Raw genomic sequence first — 16414 nt, 5'->3', positions numbered from 1 at the left:
TTGATTTCTGCCCACCACCTAGTTGTTTCTGCCTTGTGACTTCATTTAATCGTCAACACATTCTTAAACAGCCTTGCCAAATTGCTTAAGCCCAGTGCTTCACGGAGACATAAGAGGCTGGCTGTACTCTGGCTTTCTATGAATGCTTAACTGTTGCTGTGGTCGTACTTTATGTCGTGGCTCATAGAAATAGACTGGTATTGAGGCCTATATTTCCTTCTGATATAGTAACTATCATCATTTCAGGATGATTTACAAAAAGCAAAGGAACCTCTTACTCAGAGATACCGTTAAGCTAAATATGATCTTAGAGTAACTTTTTGGTAGAATTATACTTCTTACAATTGTATCCTTGGTCAATGGCTATCCTTTATCAGTCTTGCCTTATAACAAGCATTTATAAATAGATATGGAAATTGTCATTTTTAAGAAAGAATAATTGTTGAGCTATAAAATAGATTATAGCATTTATTTATATCTCTCAAATGGGGTTTATATGTCATTACCTCCAGTAACATTCATTTTAAAACGTCATGTAAACTATTTTTTTAATTAGAAAAGCAGTAGATGTTTAAAGTTTTTGTTTAAATCAAAGATTGAAAAGGTGCAGAATAAAATGTAAAAATTCTCCTCTATTTCTAGTCTTCAGTATCACTTTCTAAAAGCAATCACTGTTAACAATGTTTTTTTAATTTATTTTTTATTGAAGTATAGTTGAATTACAATGTTGTGTTAATTACTGCTGTACAGCAAAGTGACTCCGTTATACATATATATATATATACATTCTTTTTCATAGTCTTTTCCATCATGGTTTATCACAGGATATTGAGTATATTTCCCCAAGGTCCTAGTGCTATACAGTAGAACCTTGCTATTTATCCATTCTACATATACCGGTTTGCATCTGCTAATCCCAAACTCTCACCCCTACCCTCTCCCACCCACCTTGTTAACAATGTTTTAAGTTTCTTTGCATGAATTTTCTAAGCATATACAATTTTACATATATGTATGCATATACGCTCATTTTACACATAGTATAAATTTTATACAAATAGTCACTCTGCAAACTGTTGTACATCTTGGTTATTTTTTTAAATTCACTTAAAATACATTGACTGTGTCATGTCAGCATGATTCAGTCAGCTTCATTCTTTTTAAAAACTGCATAGCATTTCATTATATGTATGTACCATAATTTAAGTAATTTCCAGTTTATATCTGGTTGTTGTCGTTCTATTGTTCTAATTACAAACAATGAACGTACTTAGAAGTGAAATTACTGAGTCAAGGAGCATGTGTTTTAAATTTTGGTGAGATATTTCCAAGTTATCTTGCACAAATCTGTACTTTCACCAATGTTATCTGAGTGTGTTTCCATATCTTCATCTGCCGGTCTTCCTTTGAGATTTGCAATGTCTGCCATATTATAGAAGTTGAAAATTGTACTTCTTTTTAATATGTTTTTGTTGGATTCATATATATTGAGCATTTTTTTCATAAGACTAATAGCCATTTATGTATTTGTGTGAATTTCCTACATTGTGTCCTTTATTTGTCCCTTGTCATACCCATTCTTATGAGAGGAAAAGAAACTCTTTTCTAGGGTAGGCTACTGTTTAATAGATAATCCACCAACAGCTCACAGGAAACCATAAATGTATATATTCTACATGTGAACAGTTGTACAAACACTGATTCACTTGGAGGCCTGAAAGAAAGCCCTAAAAAAAGTATGGCCACACAGCCTGAGGAGGGAAAGAAAGCAGTCTGTCTGGAGATAGATGTGGGGACTGGCCTCACTCTTTCTATTAGTTTTCTATTGCTGCATCAAAAAATGACCGTAAACTTAGCAGCTCAGCCCACAATTGCCCTGGGACAGGAGTCCAGGCATAAGAAGACTGGCTTTTTGCTCAAGTCCCACTGATAAAATCAAGGTGTTGGCCAGTTGCGCTTCTTAGAAGGTACCTCTTGGAAGTTCATATGGTCGTGGCTGAATTCAGTACCTTGCCACCGCAGACTAGTGCTTCTGTTTCCTTGCTGACTGTCTTCTGGGGACCATTTGGCCCCTAGAGGCTGCCTGCCTTCCTTGCCACATGCCCTCCCCCCATCTCCAAACCCAGCAAAGGAGAATCTCCCTTGTGCTAACGCCTGCGCATGCTTCCAATCTCTCTGACTTTTAGACCCAGACCTAAAGGGTCCATGAGATTAGGATGTGCCCAACCTGGTAATCTACCTATCTTAAGGTCAACTGATTTGGAACAAAACCAAATGACAAAATACTTTCCCAGCAGCGCTTAAGTTAGTGTTTGATTGACTAACTGGGAGGATGTGTATGTGTGTACCAGGGACCAGAAATCTTGGGGGCCATGTTAGAATTCTGCCTACCACACCTCCCACCTGCCTTTCTCAGGGGAAGCAGACAGAGCTCATGTCTTCTGGCTGAGGAACTCAATCACACGGAGACATGGAATGCCAGAGGAAGGGAGCAGGAAACCACGTGTGCAACGTAGGGATCAGGCAGACCTTCCTGACCAAGGATCCCAACCTGGTATTTCTGACTCCAATGTCTGCCCTCTTGACCCCCTTGCTATGGCTCACAAACAGGTCATTCTCTGGCTACATAAATGGATTTTGAGTCGTTTAACTTTGCCATTTCTTCTCATGCCAGTGTGATCAGAGTGTGCTTTTGTGAGATGTTGGCCTTGGGTGTTCAACAGAATGGAATGAACTGACCACAACCTAAGTAGATGAGCCACTAAGGGGAACTGTATTGATGACCATTATTCTAAAAGAATTCTAAAACACTGCTTCCCACCCCCACCCCACCTCTTTCTCTCTCTTTCTTTCATCTTCCCACCTGCTGCTGATTTAGGCGCATTATACGTGACTTGCTTGAGACGGAAGAGACTTATATAAAAGAGATTAAAAACATAATTGACGTAAGTAGATTTGGGGCGGGGGGACGTTAAGCATGTATTCAAACTGGAAAAGGTTTGTTGCAGATAGAAACTCAAAATAGTTGCCATGTGTCTCTAGAATCCCCACCAAAGTTCCAGGTCTTGTAATATCACAAGTGGTTTTTTCAATATGAATAAGAACGTCCTTATGACTATTGATTCATGTAACAAAATAACTTTCAACGGATTGTAGCAATTCACATGATTCTAGCATTGCCCACCTAGGTTCACCATATGCTTGCCAACAGTGGGTATGATAATTTAAATGTTTTTGATAAATAAATGAGAGAATTGTTTCTTATTGTTTTAAGTAGCATTTTTTGCTTGAGTGAAAATTTATATTTTCTCTATTTTCCTAAGGTAATAATCTTGAGAAATAAACTATATGTACAAAGTTTTAATAGAAATTTTTTACAATAAAACATCAGAAGAAAACCAAATGTCCAGGGAATGGAATGGTTGATAAAGTCTTATATACATGCTAAATGATATATTATTCAACTGTTACAAAATATTTTTTTTTTTTTTTTTTTTTTTTGCGGTACGCGGGCCTCTCACCGCCGCGGCCTCTCCCATTGCGGAGCACAGGCTCCGGACACGCAGGCTCAGCGGCCATGGCTCACGGGCCCAGCCACTCCGCGGCACGTGGGATCTTCCCGGACCGGGGCACGAACCCGTGTCCCCTGCATCAGCAGGCAGACCCTCAACCACTGTGCCACCAGGGAAGCCCCAAAATAATTATTTTTAATAATATACAGCAACATTGAAATGAATGCTTGTAAGATTAAATTTAAAACAATATATGTAGAAATTTATAAGAGTCTAAAATGCATATGGAAAAACAGACTACAAATTATATATGTACTGTGATTATAACCATATAAAACAGCTTTTTTTAAAAGTCATGAAGGAAATATAATAAGACAATAGTAATTGCACCAGGTCGTAAAATAATGGGTGAGTTTTTTCCTTTCACATTTGACTTATGTGACGAATTTAAAAAATAGATTTGTTCTTCCTATAAAAATGCCATCTTATTATCATTGCCATTAAGCCATCTTCTGAAGATAGACACATGAGGAAAATAATATCAGAAGAATGTATTTGACGGAATGGCTTTCAGGACATGTGTGCCTTACTCCCCAATTATTAAAGTGGCTAAGTCAGGTCATCTCTTATATGTTCCTGTTTGTAAAACCTACCCTGTTTCCACCTCTGCAGGGATATATCATTCCAATGGATTTTATTTGGCTGAAGCATCTAATTCCAGATGTTCTTCGGAATAACAAGGAATTTCTCTTTGGGAATATTAGAGAACTTTATGAATTTCACAACAGGTACATATTCATTCAAATTATCAGGGAAAATGGAAAATAAGAGAAGGATGGAAATCAGAATGATGGAATTTGGAGATGAAAGTGCTTAGACATTTTTAGGCTTAATCAAGTAGTCCAGAGTCAGTGGATTGGATTGGGGTGGTATGGGATAAGAAGGATGCGAGAAGTGTCACAAGGTCCCCGAGGAAAAAGGGAAAAGACATTAATGGAGCATGTACTGGTGTCAGGCATCGATGTTGTATTCATTTGTGGGTTCCTTTCCTTATTTATCTACTCATGCATCAGCATTTACTGAGCACCTGTTCTGTGTCAGGCACTGTGTTCAGCATTGGGAATACAAAGTCGACCAAGACACAAGTCCACATACCTATTATCGTAGCGGAGTGCTGGGAACCAGGGTGTTAGAAAATGCTAACTGGTCAGGGAATTAATTGTCCTTTCAGCCCAGGGCTGCTTGGGTGTTGGGTTCTAGAGAATGAGAGAAGGAAGGGACTTTGGAAATCATGTTCCAACCCTTTCATTTTACAGATGACAAAACCACAAGTTGTTTACTAACTTTACTCACTCTAATGGCCCCAGGATCACACATCTAATTGATAGGAGGGAAGAGACTGCTTGGTGAACTGAACTACAGTTGTTTCTTAACCACATCTGTTGTCCATTGGTCAGACACAAGGCTGAAGTGGAAATCCCACTTCTGCTTTCTCTGGAGAAGTTATGCAGCCTCTTTGAACCTCAGGTTTCACACTTATGAAACCCTGTCTTACAAGGTTTGGTGGAGGATTAAATGAGATATTGTTTGCAAAGCACTTAGCTTATGCCTGATTTATAGTCAGCTCTCCGTGATAGTTGTAGTAGCAGCAGCAACAGCAGTTCTTGTTAACATTACTATCATGTAGCAGGGATCTTCAGTGTATCCAGTCTGTCAGTGGCTGGTGCTTAGAATTACCAGAACTGGTATGAGTGGTTTCAGGGAATCCTAGTAATGTCACAGAATACATTGTTTTCTTCCAAATCAGCATGTTGAAGATGAGTCAAAAGCAGTAAAGCCTGGAAAACAGCATTTTTCTAAGCACCTCTTAAAACCTTATGTGATTTTACTTCAGAAAATTTTGTTAACCCCATACATGTAAAAATCAAAGCATTATTATCGTTTTCTTTCCCTAGGACTTTTCTAAAAGAATTGGAAAAATGCACTGAAAACCCTGAACTTCTGGCACGTTGCTTTCTCAAGAGAGTAAGTCTGTGCTCCCAATAACTCAAAATAACCATGCGATTAAAGTCAGCCCTTAATTTTCTGTGTAATGGCAAGGGCAAATGGAAACACAAGCGGTCTAAAAACTTATATCTGCCTTTTGAATGCAAAGCGGGAGTCCTTTGCAGTACTTCAGCCTTTGTGAGCTGAGTCCAGTTTGACTGAGCTCACCCTGCTAGGTGGGAATGACTGTAAGCCTGGCTTCCTGCCAAGTCCCCTGAAATGGAAGACTGGCCCCCCAGACCCCTGAGGCAGAGGATCCTTCTCTGAATGACTAAGCTAACTGTTTTAGGGCAAGAATCACACAGCAGGCTTAAATTCTTCACTAAAGTTGTAGTAACACTCTCAAAAGAAGGACTAAACTGAAACTATAGAACATATATTTTCTTCCATTTTATTTTCTACGGCATCAAGGAAAGTTAGAAAATTTTAAGTCTACAGCCTGTCTTCCACTTAGCACCCCATTTGTGAACTTCCTGTCCTACAACATCGTATTTCTGTCTGCTTCCCTTCCCACCACACAGACCTCTCCCCTCTTGCCAGTTCTCCACCTGGCTTTGGGCAATAAATAGGCTGGCTGTTGGGGCCAGTTGTGCTCCCTGGGAGCTGGCTCAGAGAAATGCCTTAGCCGGCATCATTCCCCACCAAGTGCCTCCTTCCTCCTTTGGAGATGAGCCCGGTGCCCTTTGCTTTCTAAACTTTTCCCATTTCTTCTCTCTCTCCCAACCGGCCCTTCCTTTCATTCTCTTGCTTGTTTTCTTTCTGTGAGCCTGAGACAATAGATCAAACAACTTAAGCATTTTTAAACAGCTCAAATGATGACTGATAAGTCTAAGAGCAGTACAGTAAGTCCCCTACCTACGAACCTTCAAGTTGCGAACTTTCAAAGATGCGAACGTGCGTTCACATGTCTGATAACGTAAGTTAGTTCACGTGTCTGGTGTACATTGTCACGTGCATGCCTTCTCTGCAAGTGGTTGTGCTTTTGTGTGCTTTACTGTACAGTACTGTATAGAGTACAGTAGTACAGTATCTTTATTTCAAGCCCAGGATGTCTGGAAGCAAGCATAAAAGCAGCAGTGATGTAGTTGGTACTAAGATGCACCGATGGAGAGGGTGTGGAGAAAAGGGAACCCTCTTGCACTGTTAGTGGGAATGCAAATTGATACAGCCACTATGGAGAACAGTATGGAGATTCCTTAAAAAACTAAAAATAGAGCTACCATACCACCCAGCAATCCCACTACTGGGCATATACCCTGAGAAAACCATAATTCAAAAAGAGTCATGTACCACAATGTTCATTGCAGCTCTATTTACAATAGCCAGGACATGGAAGCAACCTAAATGTCCATTGACAGATGAATGGGTAAAGAAGATGTGGCACATATATACAATGGAATATTACTCAGCCATAAAAAGAAACGAAATGGAGTTATTTGTAGTGAGGTGGATGGACCTAGAGTCTGTCATACAGAGTGAAGTAAGCCAGAAAGAGAAAAACAAATACGGTATGCTAACACATATATATGGAATCTAAAAAAAAAAAAAAAAATGGTCATGAAGAACTTAGAGGCAGGATGGGAATAAAGACTCAGACCTACTAGAGAATGGACTTGAGGACATGGGGAGAGGTAGAGTAGGCTGGGACAAAGTGAGAGAGTTGCATGGACATATATACACCACCAAACGTAAAATAGATAGCTAGTGGGAAGCAGCCGCATAGCACAGGGAGTTCAGCTTGGTGCTTTGTGACCACCTAGAGGGGTGGGATAGGGAGTGTGGGAGGGAGGGAGATGCAGGAGGGAGGGAGATGCAAAAAGGAAGAGATACGGGGATATATGTATATGTATAGCTGATTCACTTTGTTATAAAGCAGAAACTAACACACAATTTTAAAGCAATTATACTCCAATAAAGATGCTAAAAAGAAAAAAGTAAAAAGACATGCTGAGCGATAACGATGGAAACAAAAGTGAAAATAATTGAGAGAGTGGAGCGACAAGAGGAAGAAGAAGGAACTGAAGAATGGAAGAGACTCACGACACAGGAAATGGCAAGATTCTCTTTATCTGAGGAGGCACTGTTAGTTTTTGAGGCAAAGGACCTGAATGTAGAATGGTACACGAAGGTTGCAGCAGCCGTTCAGAATGCAATCCAGTGCTACCGTGTCACCTATGATGAGAAAAAAAGAGCTACTACCCAGAAATCACTGGACCTGTTTTTTCAAGAAGGTAGATAGAATTGAATCCAGCAAGGAACCAGAACCTGTGCCATCAACGTCAGGCGTGAGTGAACTTGCCCTCCGTCTCCTATTGCTGACGATCCTTCAGCTCTACCATCTCCCACCCCCTCTCCCCACTCCAGTCAGTAACTCTTCTTTCCTGTTCGCTCGATGCCAGCCCCTGTATGCCAGCTGTTGTGCTGTACTACTGTACTTTCAAGGTACTGTAGTGTAAGATTAAAAATGTTTTTCTTTACTTTTTGTGGTTTTTTTATGTATTATTTGTGTGAAAAGTATTATAAACCTATTACAGTACAGTACTATATAGCTGATTGTGTTATTCGGGTACCTAAGCTAACTTTTTTGGACTTAACAAACAAATTGTACTCACGAACACACTTTCGGAACATGTATGGGGACTTACTGTACCTGTGATAAACTGAAAGCAAGCAACACAAAAATCCCCAGGTTTCAAGGTATTAGACATAATGGAGAAACAGAGTCTTCAACCCTCAGAACTCTGACCGACTTAGAAGACCCCTTGCATAGCCCTGTCTGGGCTTTCCGTCACAGCCTTGTCATAGGTTTTTCATCCAGTGACAGAATTCAAGATACATTAAAAACCATTTTGTATTCAATCTGATTAATTTCCTTTTTGACTTACTTTGATAGCATTATTTGTGTTTTATACTATTTGGCAATTTTGTGCTCATCAAACCACCAATGTGAAATCTAGTTGCAGAGTTTAGTAATATTTCATAACTGACTATATCATTATTGCAAAGACTTATTGAAATTGTTGAATGAGAAAAAGACCAAATTCCTGTGGGGAAAAGAAAAAGGATATTATCAAGTTAAAATTGCCAAGTTTGAGGAAATGGTCGGGCAATTGCTAACTAAACATCTTTTCTTAGAAAAATTCCTCTCCTAAAGTTTTACAGAGCTTTTTATAGTCTCCCATGTTGGGAGGAACCCTAGAAATCATTAATCCAGACCACATACCTGCATATAATCCTATATGATTTATGATATTGGGGACAAAATACAGGTAATAAATTCTTTCCAAGAACAAAATATTACTCTGAGACAAATGAAGTAATTAAAAATCACAATTACTTAACCTTTGAGAATCCTTGAGGGCATTGTCACAGCTGTGCAAAGACCTGTATTGGTTAGCCAATAAGGCAGGCCCATCACCCACTATTTACTACAGCAGTTTACCTCTTCTCAGTAATACTTGCAGACTTCCACTAATCATGAAAAGAATTTTGAAATATTGCTCTAGCCAAGTGTTTCAATTAGATTCGATAGCTTGTAGTATCCAGGAAGATTCTGCCCCAGAGACCAACCTCCATGTAGAATACCCTTTGTCAATAGTTTACTTTGAGTCCCATTTGCTCTGAGATCTCACGTGGTACCATAGAAAAAAACACTGGGGTGGGACTCAGAAAACTTCTTATCTAAGTTGAGCCACTTGCTATCAGCATGACCTCAATTATGTCACTTAAACCCTGGGAGTTTCACTTTTCTCCTGCATACAAGAAGCTTAGTAATACCAATATGTAAAGTTGTGGAAATCAAATAAAATAATGCACACAGAAGGACTCTACAAAAGTAAAAAATGCTTTGACAATAGCTACCATTTGTTGGGTACTCTGCATGTATTGGGCATTTGTTGAGAGGTTTCTATACATCTTCCCATTTAATCTCACAACAACCATAGGAGTTGACTGCTATTGTGAGCCCACTTAATAGATGAGAAACTGAAGCGAAGGAAAGTTAAGTAACTGACCTCGGACCAAGTAGTTTGTAGCTAAGAAAACCAAGAACTGAACCTGAGCCACAGTCTTCTTAATCCATAAGAAATCATGTCTTCCTGTGTGAATATGAGGTTGGGGGTAGCAATTTTTTTAGCCTCCTGATTTATTCTATAGGGAGGTAAGGAGAATCAGGTACTTTTGTATGCTGCTGGTTAGTGCACATGCTTTCTCTAAGGAATTTTGGACTGAAGAGCAAATTTAGGTCAGTAGTTGTGTTTCAGTACTGGAAGGCATATAATGTTCTGTGATGCTCAAAGTGCAGACACAGGACCAAGGGGTGAAGGTTTCAGGAACACAGGTATCAGCTCAGCATCCACCAAGAGAACCAGGTCCCTCTCTGTTGCTGGGAGGATTTAGGGAAAGGTGGCCGACTGTTGGCGATGTTTTCCTGGGTGGAAGGCTGGATCTCCAGTCTCCTCCAGCTTCTGAGAATCTTCTGGTGTTGAGTGTTGAAAGCAATGAAACCTTGAATCCTTTTAGGAGCAAAAGGCCAATGTCTTTGTGCTCTGACAAACCAAATGTGGGTGAGATGCCTTAATCAATTTGTAGTGTTTTATAAGCCTGGCCTTCAGTATAGCAGGAGTATTCCTCAAGTCTAGGCTACTACACTCTGGGAGCCATTGAGTTTAACAAATGTACTTAGCACAGTGCCTGGCACATCAAAGGCACTCAACAGATAGTTCTGGAGTGAATGAATAAGGAAGTTATTATTGTTAAGTTCTGAATTATTATTCTAGTTTCTTAACCAGTCTGAACAACATTTCTCAAGGGCTCTCTGCCTTCTTAAACGTGTGTGTGTGTGTGTGTGTAATTTTTCTTGGAGAGAATAGCAAAGGACAGAGTTGCTGTAGTCCTTGCAGTGAAGTGAAATGACCACTTACAATCCGTCGGGAGAGAGGAAGAGCTACAGAAATGGAAATCATTCACTACAGCAGGGTGTTTAGAAGTAGAATAGACACAGTGAGAGCTGTAAGGGAAAAAATAACCCATGTCCAGATGAAGGACATCAAGAGTGGCCTCACCAAGAGGACAGGGACACAGAAATCCACAAGGAAGTGGCCACGTGGTCATCTCTGCCAGAGCAGCCCGGGCTCTGTGGCAAGCACAGCTGAGTGGACGGACCAGGTTCTCCTGATGGAATGGATGAAGCTGGCAAGCTGATTCCACAGGCTGGGGGTATCTTTTCTATCTGGGATATTGGCAGATGTGTTTCCCACCTCACACAGTCTTTGATGCAATGAGAATATAGGTCACACAGCACTTGGAATCCCTCTTGATCTCTAGCACTGACATAGTCATGTAGCTTTTCCAGTCTCAGAGTCTTGTGCTGCAGGTTGAAGGTGATGTCTGAGGCAGGGGTTGCCCAGACCACTTAGGTTTGTGTCCGAACTGCCACATTTTCCTTCTGGGATGTTTCTATCCTTCGGTTGTTTCTTAGGTTTATTTGTAGGGTTGGCATCATGATAACTGTAAAAAGGAGTGAGTGGGGAGAGAGAAAGGAGAGGCCATCAGCTACGAGCACTTTTTGTCCTTTTTATTACTCAGTGCAGAACTATCTGGGGGAGATATTGGTGTCCCAGATAAAGAGCAGAGGAGAAAGGATAAAGTTTAAACTCTACTCCTGTTCATGCATTTACTTATTTATTTACCAGAGTCCTGTAGCTGCTCTCACAGCACTCCATTCACATCTGCGTTGTTTATAACCCTGTGTTCATCTCGCCATCACACGCTCACCCCAACAGAAGGTTATTTATTGTGCATCCCCAGTTCCTTACACATTGAAAATACTCAGGCCTGTTGAATGAATGAATAAGCTGTATTATCCTGTCCTCTTACTGAAAAATGCTACCTGGTTAATTTGTTCTAACTTTTTCTCACCCAGAAAGAAGACCTTCAAATATATTTTAAATATCATAAGAATCTGCCCCGAGCCAGGGCAATCTGGCAAGAATGTCAAGACTGCACCTACTTTGGGGTAACATTGCATTTCTAAGGTCTCCCACAAACTGTTTTCCCTGGACACTGTTTATGTACATCCAATTTGTAAAGAAATTGGAAGTATGAACTAGGAAGAGGAACTTGGCATTAATTGGGATTTATGTTTATTAATTGGGATTTATGTTTATTAAAAGTCTCTTCTTTTTTGAAATTATACACTGGAAGTTTCAATGCTGCCCTGAGTCTCCATGGGACAGCTCTGTAATGAGCAGCTGTAGCCTGGTGAGAAAACCAGGGTCCTCTTCTAGGATGGGTTTTAAAAGTGGAATTAAGTCACACTTTGGGGTTCCCTGGAATGATATCAATAAGCCCATCATGTACCCTTGACTAGACTCCACCACCCCCAAACCCCAATTCTAAGACAACCTTTTCAGAAGCCTGCCCCATTGTCTCCCTCCTAATGGACTTACTTTCTAAAAGAAATAAATGTTCCGGCATCCCTACTTGCCTATAAAAATACTAGCCAAGCCCATCCCCTTTCTCATTACTCTCATTTTACACACTGTTCCTGAGGGACTGAACAGCCAATAACATTATGAAACTGGTCGACACAGCTGCCCCTTCTCTCCATGAAGAGCTCATTTCACTTCTTGTATTTAAATGTTGCCGCTTCTGTTCTGTGTGTGTGTGTGCGTTGTTTTATGTTGTTTCTGTTTGGCTTTTCAAGGTATGCCAGCGTCAGCTGGGTCACAGTCTCCCTCTTTTTAAGTATCTGAGAGGACCAAGCCAGAGACTTATGAAGTACCAAATGTTGTTGAAGGTAAGTCGATGAGACAGTGCTTCCTGTGCTTGGAGAACAGATGTGGGCGCTATGGTGCTCTTTTCCTTAGACACGTAGAATTGTGACTTCGACTTCCAAAGGTGAAACTATGTCTAGATTTCAGGCTTTTTCTGAGGAGGTCTAAATCAGCCTCCTCAATGAGGAATAAAACCAAAGAATCATAGGGTCCCAGGAGCCTGGCTAGTCCATCATGCAGCCAGAACATGGATCTCTAAGGAGAGCCCAGCTTGGGGGAGCAGAGGTCCTTGGGAGGAAAGTGGGGAAGAGGGAGGCCACCACACTGCTGGCAGCTGAGAGGGTGGGGAGGCAGCCAGACCTCTATTCTCGGTAACATATCTACAGGTAAGATATCATCTGCTCCATTTTACAGCTGGGGCAAGGAGCTTCAGGAAAGAGGTGTGATTTTCCCTAAAACTACTATTTTACGTGCATTTAAACAATGGAGGGGAGAAGGCAAAACTGGATTCTTTTGCGACATCCACCTCTGCCCTTAAACTGAGGATTTTTCTCAAGAGCAGCATAATTTTGTTTTGCTGAATCCCTAGGTGGTTCTTTCTTTCTTTGCTCTGACACCAGCACACCTGCAGGAGAGCACTCCCAGACCCCGCCACCACCCACCCGCGTGCGCCACCCCCCCCCCCCCGCCCCCCACACACACACAGGACAGGAGCTCTGTCAAAGCTGCTTCCCCAGGTGTGAGCTCAGGGAAAGGTTTGGGTCACTCCTCCAAGGTCTGTTTTGAGTTAACCTTTATAAGCAGCTCTTGCCCAGTGGCTACTCTCACTTAATTTAAAAACCAGCCCCTGCTGTTTACTGGGTATCTTCCCACATGTATTTCTTTTTGTTTGTTTGTTTTTAAAAAGAATTGTTTACTTACTGAACCTGGGGCAGATTAGATACACAACCAACTTTAAATTTACATCTTTTAACTCAACTTTTAAGTGTTTTCACACACACGTACACAAATTGACATGCAACAGTTGTCCTAAGGTAAAACACAGTCACCTTAAACCGTTGCAGGTATTTTCGCCCAAGGTTGAAAAATTGTTTATCCTGAGCATGAAAACCTGTAACAGATTTAAATTAAATATATAAAACTTGTTACTTGTAGTTTTCCCTTTGCAAAGATCCAAAAAAAAAATGTACAGGTAACTAATATACATCAGTCACAACATAATCCTGGATCATCCCCACACCAAAACCAGATGCTCCTTTAATTTTAAACCCATCATCAGAGGCCAAGAGGAAGTCATTTCGTTTTATACAAAACAAAATTCACACCCACCTGTATTTCTTATTTAATCCCCACCATCAGATGTGCCAAAAGGCTCTGAAGTGTGAAGAAACTGAGGCTCAGGGCAGTTAAGCTTATTGCCAACGTTTTGCCCTCAGAACTAGTTACCCTCTCAGCTTTGCATCAGCAGGCCCAGCCTTGCCTGCACCAGCTCTGCCACTGCCAGTGTGGGATGCCTGGACCTCTCAGGCCTTGGTTTTCTCGCCTGTAAAGTGAGGACACTAGAACCTCCTGCACAGGTTGCTGTGAGGAACCAGTGAGTGACGCGGTAGAGAGCTCACTCAGGGCTGACCCCCAGGAAGCTTCTGCAACGTAACGTGCGGCTGTTGTTTTATACATGGAGCCGTCACACCAGCCTGGGAGTGAGGATGATGAGCCTCTGCTTCCCTCCAAGAGTGGCATCTGTGAGCATGTTTTGGTACAGCGTTAAATGGTAATACTCCATGTAGGCTAGGGGCTGGTGAAAAAAGCTTTCATTTATGGCTGGTGGGAACATAGTCCTTCTCTAAAGAACTTGGAAACATGTATCACAACTCTTAACATTAACAATTCTACTTGTAGGAATTTATCCTTAAGAAAAGTGTATAAAGATTATTATTATTTTAGTAAAAAATTATTGAACCTAAATGTTTAACAGTAGGGGGGATTAATCAATCATGATTTAGCTATAGGATGCAATACTCTGCCACAATTTTAAAACGTGTTTAAAAAATATATAATGTCATGGGAAAATGTTCATGATACGTTGTTGAGAAAAAGCAGGCTACAAAATAGTGTATCCAATGTGATTATATGTTTGTGGAAAGAGCGCTGCGCTGAATGTACCATTTACTCTTTCCCTCTTACTTGTGACAAACAGACAAATTTATATACATCCTCATTTTAGCATTGGCTGGAGATTGTTTGCACAACAAATTAAGTTGGCCTTCTACTTTTTGATTTTCAATAAAGCTTTTGGGTTAATGCAGGGTCTGCTGGATTTTGAGTCACCTGAGGATTTGGAGATGGACCCAGGTGATCTAGAAGGAGGTTTGGCTAAGGTACTGGATATTTAATATCGTTCTATGTACTAACTGCTAATGGTGTTTGCCTAAGGACTTAAGGACTAAGGACTAAGGACTTAAGAGCGATTTCGTTTTGTTTATGATCTTTATTGTGTAAATTTTTGTATATGATCTTTATTGTGTAAATTTTTGTTTATGATCTTTATTGTGTAAATTTTCTAAAATAATATGCATCCTATAATTCATAGTCAGGAAAAAACAAAAAAATAAAGACAATTTCAAAGTGGGGATTTGTAATAGGATAAGTGGTTAATATATCTTCTTCCTTCCACATAAAAATGTTTTACCGGAATACAAAAGTAAGCAAAGGTATAAAATGCGTACATAAAAGACTGGAAGTAAGTATAATAAAATCCCTTTGGTGGTTTTCCTGCATGGTAGGATTATGAATGATTTATATTTACTTCTTTGTACGCCTTAGTAAGTCTATATACATTATGCCCTGTTCCTTTCCAAATGTGTGTGTATATGTGTGTGAATTCTAAGACAACCAAGAAGAAACTTGGAAGAAGTGATGGCCACACCAGATTGGGAAGAAATTTTTGGCTTGGAAGTGGGTTTTTTCAATTTTTCTGTTATAAAATTCTGGTTTTAACAAGAATAACATGAGGCATGTGTCTCAAGGGGCGGTCATTTGCATGTCCTCTCTGCTCAGATGGTGCTGTGGGGATGCCTTAAGATTAAAGGAAGCTCAGGGCACAGGTAGTAATTTTATAGCCTGGAGCAAATGCAGCTAGCCTGGTTTAGAGGAGTTTAATAATGTTTGTAAGAATTTACCCTGAGTTAGAGAGGTTTAATAATGTTTGTAAGAGTCCTATATCACACAATATAAAACTAGCCACCTGCCGTGTTTGTGGGAGGAGGGTTAGTGGGAAGGAGAGGGAATAGGTAGCTGTTGAGTCTCTAAAAGCACATTGAGTTTCAAGTATTTAGGAAAGAGGAAGATGCCTGGTGTAAGAACTTTTAATCCTTTGTTAATGATGTTACAATAAACTCGGTGAGAGTGTGTTGTCTTCCACCAGGACCTGGAACGCATTTACCATAAGTAAGAATCCATGGAAAGTTGTTCAGTGGAGGCAGCATGCTCTGCTCCATTCATCAGCCCTGTCACTCATATCTCTTATCCAAACATGCTAATCTTTATAGTTTAAGTAGAGGTTAAGAAAATACACGGGCCTTTGCTTAAATCATGCAGTAGAGGATAAGAAGAGGTGGGGCTATATGCGGAGCAGCAAAGAGCTCTCTGTTCTTTGTTGTAGAAGTTGATGTGTTAAAAAAAAAAAAATGGACGAAGCCAAAATCTTTTTGTTTGTATTTAGCAGATAACAGATAAATATGCTATGTAGGTAGCAGGTGAATAAAATACGGAAACCCTAAGCAAAAGACTTTGAAGCTGAAACCATCCCTACCATGTCCTAAGTGTCCCGATAGTAATAATTGGAACGTTGGTGTCTTAAATTAGCTTTTCCCTTAATTCTGGGTTTTTATGCTGTTTGGGAGGTGCAGATCACGTTGGCTTACCTCTTTGGCATATTTAATGGTGATAGAATATGGGAAGGGCAGGGGGAGGAGAGGAGAGAGAAAGGGCAGAGCTCGGGGAGATTCAGTGTGGCAGATGCCACCGTTATGGTGTTTACACATAGATCATTAGTAAACCTCTGCATAGCAGCCCATTCTT

The 16414-nt window shown here is 40.4% G+C and overlaps 1 protein-coding gene across 5 annotated transcripts in view; it reads left to right on the top strand.

Moving 5' to 3' along the window:
- The window catches only part of MCF2L2 (MCF.2 cell line derived transforming sequence-like 2), a 237004-nt gene that overhangs the window by 174577 nt on the left and 46013 nt on the right, over positions 1-16414 (top strand). For all 5 annotated transcript variants that reach the window (XR_004349619.1, XR_004349618.1, XM_032629983.1 and 2 more), the window contains exons 16-21: positions 2879-2945; positions 4185-4300; positions 5468-5537; positions 11482-11574; positions 12265-12357; positions 14641-14712. Coding sequence is in view for 3 of the 5 variants with exons in the window: in XM_032629983.1 (XP_032485874.1) it covers positions 2879-2945; positions 4185-4300; positions 5468-5537; positions 11482-11574; positions 12265-12357; positions 14641-14712 (511 nt within the window). In the remaining 2 variants the exon portion in view is untranslated. The remainder of the gene's footprint in view (positions 1-2878; positions 2946-4184; positions 4301-5467; positions 5538-11481; positions 11575-12264; positions 12358-14640; positions 14713-16414) is intronic.

The sequence above is a fragment of the Phocoena sinus genome, chromosome 4 (genome assembly GCF_008692025.1).
Source record: "Phocoena sinus isolate mPhoSin1 chromosome 4, mPhoSin1.pri, whole genome shotgun sequence".
Classification (NCBI taxonomy): domain Eukaryota; kingdom Metazoa; phylum Chordata; class Mammalia; order Artiodactyla; family Phocoenidae; genus Phocoena; species Phocoena sinus.
Note: the sequence above shows the minus strand (reverse complement) of the source record. Positions and strands in the feature narration are given on the sequence as shown.